This window comes from Cydia fagiglandana, chromosome 3, assembly GCF_963556715.1.
Source record: "Cydia fagiglandana chromosome 3, ilCydFagi1.1, whole genome shotgun sequence".
NCBI lineage: Eukaryota > Metazoa > Arthropoda > Insecta > Lepidoptera > Tortricidae > Cydia > Cydia fagiglandana.
In genome coordinates, this window is record NC_085934.1 from 4504707 (window position 1) to 4518428 (window position 13722).

General features: G+C 41.8%; 1 protein-coding gene across 1 annotated transcript in view; it reads right to left on the reverse strand.

The window, feature by feature from the left end:
• Positions 1–11959, reverse strand: part of LOC134679907 (syndecan) — a 572242-nt gene extending 560283 nt beyond the window's left edge. The window contains exon 1 of the mRNA XM_063538847.1: positions 11727–11959. Coding sequence (XP_063394917.1) covers positions 11727–11792 — 66 coding nt within the window. The 5' untranslated portion in view covers positions 11793–11959. The remainder of the gene's footprint in view (positions 1–11726) is intronic.
• Positions 11960–13722: the final 1763 nt, after the last annotated feature.

A 13722-nucleotide genomic window follows, 5' to 3' on the forward strand; every position in this document is an offset into this window, starting at 1 on the left:
CCGGCCCCGACACGGCCTAGTCTAACGTGAGTTAAGTCAGAAAATTCTTGAGTCTGTCAGACTGTCAGTGATGTACAATCACCAGAACACCACACGGGATTGTTATGACATTTAGGGTTCTTGGTAAATTGGAAATTCTATAGCATAAGTATTGAACAACCAATTTAACCAATTTGGCTAGGACCCTAACTGAAGCAACGATTGCGGACCGTGATTGTACTAAGGTTATGGCTTAAGGACCAGTTGCACCAACCACAGTTAACAGACTGATCAACATCACTCAACAGGAAACTATGAATCTCATACAATACAATTTGAATTTTTGTTGTAGATATTTATGTTAAGTAGTGTATCTTACAAAGTACATATATGTGTAAGTTTATTATTTCATCGTATGTTAATTAGTGTTTATTTTGTAAATAGTAGTTTTGTGATTGTGGTTTTAATTTTTCTATTATAAAACCTGCACCTAACAACCGTCTCTTTTTGGCCCAGTGGTTGACTGGTAGAGTATGTCTTATGGCATCAACTCCGCCATTTGTACTTATAATTAATAAATCATTTATTTACATACAATATATATAGGTATACACTTATAATTGTATGTGCAATAAAGTTTAAATAAATAAATTTTATAAATGTTACAAAAGATCGGTTGCACCTAGCCCCGTTGTCTGTCAACATTAAATGACAGACAACCTGGGGGCTATAGGTGCAACCGATCCTTAGACTTTGACCACGCTAATTTTGCACAAACTTGGCAGTAAGAAAGAATGCATACATATCCCTATAAGCTCCAAACTTAATCTAGCACTTGCCAAGAACATTTTGCGTGGTTTCGAGGAATTATGCGATCGACAACACAAACGCAATTCTTCCTATTCGCGATTCTACACAATATTTTTTCGACGCTACCGCAGTTTACTACATTCGTGATTCCATACAGGCGTTATTTTAACGCAATCGGGATTCTTCCTATTCGTGATTCTACACAATATTTTTTCGACGCAACCGCAGTTTACTACATTCGTAATTGCACTCAGTTGTTATTTTTACACAATAATACCTATAGCGTTTCATCTTAATAAATTCATATTTTAACTCGGCCGCAATCAAGAGGCGCTGGTAGGTGGGTAGGTAGTTTAGCGGTGGGAGCGGGCGACTTTCAACCAGGGATTGAAAAGGTACCTTTAAAAATTGTTTTGACCGGTCTTTTAAAGGTACCCAACCGTTAAAGTAGCATTTCAGTACCGATATCAATCGGTACCCGTATCCAAAAGAGCATCCGTTCAAACGGTACCGTTAAATAAATGCTGATGATGCTTTATTTCGTGCACGGTGTGAAATAATTTATTTTAAGTAAAGGAAAGTACGTACAGGAAAGTACTTTATGTCAAAGTGCACGGAAGACATCTTGGATTGCAAAACAGTCATCATTTTCGAATTCCGCACTCCCTAAAACCTATAAAACGACACCCATGATGACTTTATGTCAATGATGAATTGAATTGGGGTATCAGATCAAACGCGAAAAGGTTTTTTTTATTTAATGATACCGTACTACAGCTTATATGGATACCTAAAGTATTGAGATCAATATGGAATGCTACTTTAACGGTCAGATACCTATAAAAAAACACGTAAAGGTACTTTTATTTAACGGTACCGTTTGAACGGAAGCTCGTCTGGATACGGGTACCGATTGATATCGGTACCGAAATGCTACCTTAACGGTCGGATACCTTTAAAAGACCGGTCAAAACCATTTTCAAAGGTACCTTTTCAGTCCCTGTTTGAAAGTTACCCGCTTCCACCGCTAGACCACCTACCCACCTACCAGCGCCTCTTGATTGCGGCCGAGTTAAAAATATGAATTTATTAAGATGAAACGCTATAGGTATTATTGTGTAAAAATAACAACTGAGTGCAATTACGAACGTAGTAAACTGCGGTTGCGTCGAAAAAATATTGTGTAGAATCGCGAATAGGAAGAATTGCGTTTGTGTTGTCGATCGCATAATTCGTTTCGTTAAAATTGATTAAAATTACTTCTTTACTGGCTGACTACACTTAACAGCAAATGAACATGGGTCACCTCGTAAGGACAATTCTATGCAAAGTCACTTCTCTCGAGTACATTTGCGATTGCCTGCGAAAGGCCTGTGCACACCGGCTGCGTGTGCGTGACGTGCAAGTGCGCGTGCGGCGTTGTAGTATACAGATCCTTATGAGAGACGGCACACCGCTTGCGTGACGTGTGCGTGTGCGGCTCCAACATTTTAGCGCACGCACACGCGCACGTCACGCACACGCAAGCCGGTGTGGCTCGGCCTTAAATGATTTCACAACATCTCGTACGTAGATTTTAAGCGTTTTTGTTTGCATTAACACTTTCGGTGCCGGACGCCCCGTTTCCAGTACAAAATGAGCACACATTCGAGTTCTTGGCAATGAATGTGTCAATACGGGTTTAACATGAATTCAACTTGTTTCACCAGTAATGTTAGAGTTGCGTGGGCAGGGTTTAACTGCTTAGTTTGTGATTTCCTTTAACTCAATGCAGTTCTAGACGTGGGAGTTAAATTTTAAGTTACGAGAAAGCATATTTGGTAATCTTTCGTGACTAGTGAGTTGTAAGTTTTGTGCAATAACATTTTACACTATACGCCACTTGCACCATTCCACTAACCCGGGGTTAACCGTTTAAACCTGGTGTTACGGTTCAATTTGACACTGGGTTAACGGTTTCACCGATTAATCCCGGATAAGTGGGATGGTGCAAGTAGGTACTAGTGCGCGGTCCTGGTCATCAGTGTATTATTAAAACTATTGTTTAATAAAAAAGCGCACATGGCAATCTCAGTAATAGGTAGGTAACCTAATTAGTCATCGACTAACACAATGCCCTACCTACAAGTACGTTGATAGTACTACGAGTATAATGGCAGTTCAGTCGCGATTGCTCGATATCCCACACACTGCGTGGGTACTGAGTACTATGACACAATTACAACCTTAATTTGAAATGGGAAATTTTCCATCTTCCTCTTACACAAAATATGGTACACAGGAATGAAAGAGATGCAATGATACGATATCGCATCGTAAACTTTGATACCTTCGAAGCAGTGTACTTAATATCGATGTAGGTGTAATGATAAAAATACCTGTAGTAAAATCAAGGTAAATGATCAGTTTTATAACATGCCGCCAACACATAATCACTTCTTAATAGATGCCACAATGCCACATGTTAGTACGAGCATAAACAAAGTTGTTTATGATTGGAGTTGAGTTTTAGCGTAATTTAGCGCAGTCTACTGGCGTTAATCGCTATAGCCTCTTGAGACCCAGAATCCATAATGGCTCCTCTACACGATGGGCCAACGCCGGCCACTCCAAGGGCCATGCGGTAGAATGAGATAGCAATATCACTTGCTCCCTCTAACGTATAAATGCGTCCCTTGGAGTGACCGACGCTGGCATAAGAGTTTGTTTTGTATCTGAATTAGGAACTCTGAGTTACTCTATAAAAGTTCAATATAAATTGTGCAAAAATGTGTACGCCGGGTCTCAGGAGGATAGTAAACGTAGACACATTTTATTGTGATAATGATAAAGTAGGAAAAGCTTTAAAGTCCATTTATTATATGATGTCTACAAAAAAAGTCATATAACCTTAATTAACTCCTAATAAAAAGATCTTGACCCAGTGACGGCCAAAAAGCGCGACCATCTAAGCATCATCATTTTGGAAATCTTACTTGTAAGAACACCTAAACCAGTCCACAAACATAAATTTCACAACAATTCCTCTGATTCCCAGTAATCCCAGTATACAGGTAACCAAGCCGACACTTCTACCCATTATACTAGGCAAGGTTATAAATAGGTATGATATCGAGTTCCTTTGTACGCTTATCTAGGGTCCAAAAGGTCCAGCGGACAAACATATTATTATCGGACACAATGGCAATTCACGTCTCGTGCCACTCAGTGCCGGTGATCTCACAACTGTTAGGCTAGGGTTACATCCTAGCTAAGTAGTAAGTCTAGATTCTAGACTCTAGAATAATTTCATTTATTCACTTCAATCAATTAGCACTTACAGATAAACCTTACGTGCTAATGTAATACTAGCTACCCCAAATAATTTGCACGCAAATGGCATATCTATGTCGGCGGCAGATCGTAAAATCGGGCATATCGAGATATTCCTAGGCATATCATGAAACGCCGCCATTTCATGATCTTACTAACGACTACCAGCCATATCGTTCAAACCTCAACGTTTGACGATTTGCCTGGCTACGTTTAGGCATATCAAATAAGTAGGGAGTGATATTCCTAGGCAGATCATGAAACGCCGGCATTTCATGATATGCCTAGCGAACACAAGCCATATCATGCAAACCTCACGGGGTGATTTTCCTAGGCAGATCATGAAACGCCGGCATTTCATGATCTGCCTAGCGAACACCAGCCATATCGTGCAAGCCTCAAGGGGTGATATTCCTAGGCAGATCATGAAACGCCGGCATTTCATGATATGCCTAGCAAACATCAGCCATATCGTGCAAACCTCACGGGGTGATTTTCCTAGGCAAATCATGAAACGCCGGCATTTCATGATCTGCCTAGCGAACACCAGCCATATCGTGCTAGCCTCAAGGGGTGTTCCGTTCTTAACGTTTAGTTTTTAAGTAATTAATTAAATTTCTGCGCGCTTCTACCGTTTATCGATGCAAAGCCAAAACACACAACGATACAATATTGACATTTTAGCCAATAGGATCGTCCGAAACTCTCGGGCGGCACGCTCAGGACGAGCCTCAGCAGCGCCTCTGTTGGCGAAAAAGAGAACTAGCGACACGCCGCGGCATGCGGATCGACCGCTATCGATTTAAATCACATTATATGTATTAAGCCTCCAAAACGAAGTGTTTTAGTGATATATCGTGCGTGACAAAAGGCCTAAGACTGTTTAACGTACCGCCGGCCGGCGTGTGAAAGAGGAGAAGGTGCTGAACGTAAAAAAATAACTAGTGGCATCGAGAGGATTCCGCCATTGCTGCAGTATCAGGTCAGTCCAGTGCGTGATATCCTTTGGTTATTTTATCGTGTTATACCGTTTATTACCGGTGAGTATAGATATTTATGCTCGATCCTAAATGTTGTGAATTGGCATTGCATCTCATTCCAAAACCGCGTCATTTTTCAACAAGGGGTGATATTCCTAGGCAGATCATGAAACGCCGGCATTTCATGATATGCCTAGCAAACACCAGCCATATCGTGCAAACCTCACAGGGTGATATTCCTAGGCAGATCATGACACGCCGACATTTCATGATATGCCTAGCGAACACCAGCCATATCGTGCAAACCTCACAGGGTGATATTCCTAGGCAGATCATGAAATGCCGGCATTTCATGATATGCCTAGCGAACACCAGCCATATCGTGCAATACTCACGAGGTTATTTTACGATGCGCCCGGTATGAAGCTAGGAATATCAACGAATGCCAATGCTCTGATCGATCTGCCGCCTCTTTTATAAGGCAGATCGTGATATGCCTGGGCAAATCTTAGTCATATCATAAAATGGCGGCGTTTCATGATATGCCTAGGAATATCTCGATATGCCCGGTTTTACGATCTGCCACCGACATCTATATCGTTACTTCATGTTTGTTCAGTAGATACAATGGTTAGGATCCGATTCTAACATTTATATATTCTTTAAAAAAATAGACTAGAATATTAGCTGAATACGTCTTTAATTCTGATTCTGGTACGACCCATAACTATTATTATTTTATTATTAGCCTATATTGTCCCACTGTTGGGCAAAGGCCTCCCTCTTATTCTTCCACGTATCCCTATCCTCAGAAGTCTCCCACCAGTCTCTGTCAAAAGCGTCAAGCTCGTCCCGCCATCTCCGACGAGGTCTACCGTGACGCCTTACAATTTGTGGGACCCAACGGGTGGCTGTTTTGGCCCACAGATCTTTCGGCATACGGCTGACGTGTCCTGCCCAATCCCATTTGAGCTTGGCGGCAGTTTCAGCTACATCAGTTATTCCAGTTTTGGAACGTAGTATTGTATTTTTAATGCGATCGGTTAATTTCACGCTCAGAATCGTACGTTCCATGGCTCGCTGACAAACCTTGAGTTTGGATTTCTGAGCCTTTGTCAAAGACCAAGTCTGTGCTCCATAGGTAAGGATGGGGAGAATGCACATGTCCATCAGTTTTCTTTATAACTATATCTGATATAAATGAAAACGGCTCACTTTGAATATTGAATTGGCCCGTTTTCATTGTCGTTGTATGTAGACCAACTGTAGTAGTGTGTGTATGTAGTTGTCTTTAAACTATAACTAGTATCAATTTATTATCATGATTAATGTGAAGGTATTTAGTGCTAATAATGCGTATTTGTGTACAACGTCGAGCTTGTAGTCTAGGTCTAAATACCTTAGGTATTATATTTGTTTAGAAAGGCAGGCGGCTCGGCTGCGTGCTTGTGACTAAATTACGCAGGCATACCACATATATAAATAGAACATAACTACATACATTTATACAGGGTGTTACTGACCATGGGCCTTTAAATCCAGGGCTCGATTCTACTCGCTAAACTGAGCTACTTTTATTATGGCACCAACCCCGAAATCCCGAAAATTTTCTTGACTTTTTCATACATTTTGGCTGGTCAGACGTCGACGTTTTCTATGGAGAAGCCATTTAGGGTTGGTCCCATAGTAAAAGTAGTTCAGTTTAGCGAGTAAAATCAAGCCCTGGAATTAAAGCCCTATAGAATATACCCTGAAAGGATATAAGCGCTAAATCTGGATTGGATTTTCTGATGGCTGTGATTCCTCGAGGTCCCCAAATGTCAAATAGTGCGGACGTGAAAAAGAGACCTTTAATTAACATACATACCAAATTTCAGATTCTTCTAAGAGATTTCGAAGTTAGACCTAATCCGATTGTGCTAATATATAGCTGACATATATGTAATAAGTGACATATAGCAGTACAGTACAGTCATCTATATATAGAAGCGAACCAAACTGCGCGTCAAAGGTATCTATTATACCTAGTACTATTATTTATTCTGTGATTATACTAAACAAAATAACAGATGATTTGAGAAAGTTATCTAGGATGGCAGATACTTTTAGTGCATTGTTAATCCGCTACTAATGATGCTAATTACTGAGTGTATTGTAGATTAGGATTATGTTTCAAGTGACTGTTAAAACGATCCGACGACGATCGATTTACAATTACGTTGCAGTTTCCAACAACTCCAACCCAGACACCATAATAGGCGTTATACCAAACTCGCAATCTCGTGTATAGTTTACGAATAATTAGTATCGTTAGTTAGTGGCGTATAATCGGTTTTTCCGCCACGTTCGTGAATCTGCCAATTACGTGAACTATGTTATGGTTTCATAATGTTCCATTCATTCAACTTTGCACCATTCGTTCGAGGGCAATTTCCACGGCGCTAAGTTGCTAACTTTAGGCAGCGCTTAATGAATGTAACTTTCTACGGCTAATGAGAATGAGATCTAAGTAATTAGACAAATGCTGTTAAACGATTAGAACGCCGAATACTCAGATTTCATTCATAAAGAAACTATAGTGATATCAAAAATAATCGAACTGTGAAGGGAAAGATTCGTAAATGCGTCGTCAATATTCTGGGCTAGACGCTCAAACCAACTGAACTAATATGGATCTACTAGATCAATAATCCAGTAACTTTGTCGAATTTTGTAACCTGGCTCTTTTGCGTTAAATCCGGTAGTTCTGATTTTTTGCAGACTTGTTTATGGTGTTGGTCCAATGAATAATCCAAGTTTGTGACTTCAAGCGCCGAACGGAACTTTGTCAAAAATCGAATAAACCGCAATTTTTTTTAGATTTGGGCGATTATAACCCTAAAGTACTAGTTTTTGGTAGTATCTTCCTAGGGCGTTTTTAAAGTAGACTAAATTTGCTACAATAAGGATACCGGATTTGACGCAAACGCAAAATGTATAATTTTACTGTATTACAAGAGCAAGTATTAACATTTTTGTGTATTAAAAAAAACATTTGTTCCTTTCCTAATACTTTTATTTCTTGACCTTATGCAAGGCTAGCGTGCTTACAGAAATTTGGTACCTATAAGACCCTTATTAAGTATTAGACGTATGGTCACAGAATAAATAATAGTACTAGGTACAGAAGACTCACTCTCTAACATAACGCGTCTGTTACGATCAGGACAGATATGGCCGCTAGGTGGCGACAGCGCCACGCGCGGCTTAAGGCTTGGCCACACACAGAGCGCGACGCAGCGCCGCGTCCGCGCCGCGTGATGCCGACGCGAAGCCTGGTCAAACAGGGCGCGCGCCGATCGCGCCGGCCTCACGCTCTCAACACGCCCTCAAGGCGCGCGTGAACGCGGCGCGGCCGCGCGGGAACGCGGCGCACCGCTCGCTGCCTAACGTCCGATCCTACTGATGTGACCTTGCGCGACGCGGCGGGCCGCCGCGTTCGCTCGGCGCAGCGCTGCGCACGCGCCACGCGGACGCAAGGGGCCGCGCGGCTCGGGGCGCGACAGAAGCGGGGCGTGATACCGGCGGGACGCAGTCTGTTTGACGTCGGTAACCTGTTAGCATGTGCCGCGGTCGCGCGGCGTGGACGCGGCGCGGACGCGGCGCTGCGTCGCGCTCTGTGTGTGGCCAAGCCTTTATGGCAAACCCCAAAATTGGGGTCGAGCGGATGTACTTTTAGCTACCTGTAGCAAAGCGACGAAATCGCGGAGTGAGACACGCCTGGTATGGTCAAGCTTAAAACAGGCTTTAATAACCAATAAAAATCCAAACCCAAACATCTATTTCAACAGACAACCCCATTTAAAAGATCATAAAAATCAGATTACAAGCCGTACCGTTCAGGTACTCATATTCTTTGTAACAAATGTAATTTGATCCTCGTATTGTTGGAAACGGGCAGGAATGTTCGGGTCATAAATACATGCAAACAAAAGATCACTTCTGTCATCAAAAGGTCCGGTAGCGTTACATTGGCAAATATTTTAATCTTTTTATAGGGGTGGGTCAAAATTCTATTCGTTGCCTTGTTTTTTTGTCCCCAAAAAATGAGAAATGTATAGCTTTTTGTATAAGCTTTTCTCACTTGCAATTGAAACTCTCGGTCCTTGGTCGTCAGACACCAAAAAACTAGTTAAAGAAATTTCTACCAAACTGGTCTGGGTGTCTGGCGACCTACGGGCTGCCCCTTTTTTTGCACAAAAACTCAGCCTCGCTGTGCAGAGGGGGAACGCGGCCAGCGTCCTGGGAACAATGCCTCAGGCTAATTTAGGGCTAGATTTATGATTAATTTATTTTGTTATTTTAGTTGTAATACAAGCCTAAAAAATAAAACAATACCGCACCAAGGTCGCGGTGCGGTAGTCTGTTATTTCTCATGTAAATTATAATTTACAGCTAGCTAGATGCAATAGCAATCGAATTTTATTTATTTATTAGATATAAAACACAAATACAAGCGTGACAGAGTGGTTAGAAACAAGACAACGAAGATAATTGTGACCCGGTTAAGTATGAAGAGATTAAAGAGAGAACTGTGTTTTTCAAAGTGTGGGTATGGGGGGTCGCGAAGCCTCTGCCGGGCTTATAAACAAGACAGCGAAACATTTTGTTCGTACTAAGGGGGTCGCGTAAGTTTGAAAAACACTTACAGAGAGTACAGTACTTACGAAGTAAAAATGCCACGGGTGACATGTCTGGGTTTCCCCGGATTTTCGTCCTAGCTCGGAGGCCGTCCGTCCGGGCACCGTCCAGACAAAGCTTAAAAGCGTCTGGGTAAAACCTTAACACATTTTGTGTCACAATATTATTTTTAAACATATTTTTGGTTAGATCGTCTCAACATGCTTTATGTCGATAAATTCCTAGTACAGTCAATATCAAATACCTTTGAGAGTGAGAGAAAAAGTAGCCAAATATAAACAGCTCGTTTTTTGTTAGGTACCCTTAGGAAGGTGGTGTTAAAATATATTTGATCACTTTGGCTGCCACTATCTATTTGATGCCTGTCTAAACAAAAATAAAAGAATAAGGTTTTATTTCTTAGGCACACTTGCACTATCCCCCTAACCCGGGGTTAAGCGGTTTAACCGTCAACCCAGTGTCAAGTTGTACTGGTAACCATGGTAACTGCAGGTTTAACCGGTTTACCCCGGGTTAGTAGTAGTAGAATGGTGCAAGTCGGCCTTAGTGTGATTCTCGACACTTTTATTGCCTTTTAAGGCCCTAAGACTGGACTAGGTCTTCGTCTGAAGGAATTGCTTGATAATTTAGGCTGTCGAAGAGCTGACTGACGATTCTTTCTTACTATATGGTCTTGTATGCAGGTTCATTTCTTGAGATCTGGAAATTGGTGGATAAGGATAAGTGGATATCAGGTAGGTAGGAAGGTAGGTGAGGTAGATATGTTGGAAACTAGAGACTAACCCCCTTATTCATAAACGTTTACTAAAGTTGACAAGCCGATAATAATCGTTTGTCCCTTCCCATCATGGCAATACGTCGGAAAGAGACAAACGATTATTATCGGCTTGACAACTTTAGTAGACGTTTATGAATAAGGGTTAATTCTTATGTCTCCGATACCCAAAGGTTGTCTGGAAGAGATCGCTCTTAAGCGATAAGACCGCCTGTTGTTACCTCTACTGTCTTTGTTTATGTTATTGTCCATTTATTGTAATCTACGTGTATGTGAGGTGTGCAATAAAGAGTATTGTATTGTATTGTAAGGGGGTCAGAAACACATGTTTTGCCAATATGAATAGGTATGTGTTAATATGACCCGTCGTTTAAAGCAATTGTTAAATGTAAATTAACTGTCGATCTTGCAGTTTTCAACATTGATGTTGCTCTTAGGACTTTGTCAAAGTAAAGTTTTTAAACAACGTTCTCAGTGTCATTTAAGAGTGACATGATTCTAAGTTTGCTAAACAGTATTTACAGTATCTTGGGTTATCCTTATCATATCAGTGACCTATGTAGGTAGCTACTAACTTTACCTATTTACCTACAGTATACCTATTTACCTATGTATAAATTTCTAGGCAGCAGTGCGCATTTTGTTGCTGACGATTCCTATAATTATGTAGGTAGGTTAGGAATACCATAAATATCGTTGCTTTAAATAGTTTAAATCTCAGGTAGGTAGATAGGTATAATCTGTCAACAATGCATGTCCGATAAGATAGGCTTAGGTCCGAATCCAAACCACGTGTGAGCCATGTTTTGGTGCACGAGGCCCACTGCGGTGAGTTCAAGGCAAATGGGCGCAGCGCACGCCGCGCCGGCCAGCTTTCTCCCACCGTGGGCGACCCTTCGGCTAACTGTTTACACTGCCAGTGCCAGCTATCGTACAGCCGATACCAACGGGAACCAAGCATAACCATTACCTTTGTTTACATAGATTATACCGGCTCAAGGTTCCTGCAACGAATGCGCCGTTAATAATCCAAGTTACGAGTACGACGATCGCGATCGCGGCACATCGGTTGCTAACTGTTCACGTTGTTGACATTGAATGTTACGCAAGTCGCCTGGACTAACTCAATACCAGTCCCGTCTGCCAACAAAAAGCCGGCCGAATGCCGCATTTAAGACGTTCCCCCTTACCTCTGTCGCTCGAACGTATCCTGCGAGGGCTACACAAGACAGCCATAGGTATATCCTCAAATGCATCACAACAAATGTGACCCGGGGAGGTCGCACGGCAGTATCAGAACACCACACAACAATCACACGACACAGAACAATTAGCTGTTATGTTAATACACCAGCACCATACACTCGGGCACTAAGGGACGCGGAGCGACGTACGTTCACCGTCGACGCTTGTAGTAAACTGAGCGCCGCTTGGAGCTCGCTTCATGTCGGTTGATGCGTGCGCGGCCATTTTGCTCGCGACTACCTTCACGCGGAGGGGTCGCGGTCGTCGCCCGATGGTCGATGGAGTACGGAGTTCTATTTCGCGTCACGCACTCGGATTTATTACGTTCGGCCCGTTCTCAAAAACAACCGAAACTCTTATTGTAGTTCGGTCGATCGGTGCCAAGCAAACTGCAAGCTCTCCGAGAAATTCTGCTGCTGCTAGAACGCCGGAAGTATAAATCTGGCTTTAATAAGGCGCCAGACGCCGGTGGAAACTTTAACAGCTGACTGACTGTCTCGTGAAAGTGAATGCACGCCCTTTGACGCGATTGCACAAAGGCAGCTTGGATATTCTTCTGATCTAATTTGATGCAAATTTAAAAATGTCGAGAATGTTTTGCCACGGTTAGGTTTAGGTTCTTTACCTTTGATAGAAGTCCTTGCACTTGCACCAAGGTACCTAGCTCAACAAATTAAGACATTTATTCTTACCTATGGATAAACTTATCTGTCGTCTCATTTACTTAACTGTTTGCATTAAGTAAATTATATCGCTGGTTCCAGACAACAAAGCTGAGTTTAGAACTAGGGAGTAGGGACTTATGCGCTACCTATATTAGGTGCCTATAGTCTGTATCTTTAGGTATTTAAATAAAAGTAAACAAAATCTACCCTCAAATGGCTCCTTAAGCCAGTTGAGGGTAGAAAAAACATTACGTTCAAATAATGTATATAGGTTAGTCGGGTCGTTCATTGACAGATCCAGGCGGTTTTGTATTTGGTTGGTTAACCGAAAATGTACAAATTGTTTGTTTACATTTATTTAAATACCTAAAGATACAGAGTATAGGTAGGTACTTTACTTTAAACCGGCTTGGACTCGACTAAAGACAAAGATCATTCGTAGTTACCTATCATGTTAACTCAAGACTGGTAAACAGAAACAATCACGTAATCGGAGGTTAAAGTTGAGCTTAGCGCAGCAGCATTAAAATTATGTTACCATTCGAGAACATTACAATCCTAAGTACCAAACACCAATCGGATTTAAACTGTTGTGAGACATACTAACATTGAATAATTTTACGGTTTAGACTCACTTGTTTTAAGTCACTCGTGCGACATGTTTCGGAGAGCGTAGGTCACCTTTCTCAAGCAGTAACAGCACTAACAGCAGTCGTGCCGTCGTGAACGGTACTCGAACTGTTAATGCTTGAGAAAGGAGACCTAGGCTCTTCGAAACATGTCGCGCGAGTGACTTAAAACAAGTGAGTCTAAACCAAGTCTAAACACTCTAAAGGGGCCCACTGATTAAAAGTGACATTCCATTTCCAACTGCAGCTGCAATACTGTTCATTTTCTATGGAAATTGATAATGATAGCTACGCGTTTCCATAGTAAAATGAACAGTATTGCAGCTGCAGTTGGAAATGGAATGTCACTCTAACAGTCCGCCGGACGGTATCGGCCTGTCAGTTAGAACAAAATTTTGACAGTTCCGAAAAACTGACAGGCCATACCGTCCGGCGGACTGTTAATCAGTGGGCCGCTTAAACCGTAAACTTATTCTATGCCAAACACCAGTTATGAAATTAACGGACAACGAACACTATAATAAACGAGACGTAAATTATAACACGCCTTCATTATTTGACTTGTGGAGTTTAATCCCTATTGTTAGCGTTGTTTATTTAAACACGTTCAAAAGGAAACCGTTCCTGTGTGGTCTGTCCGGCCTCCC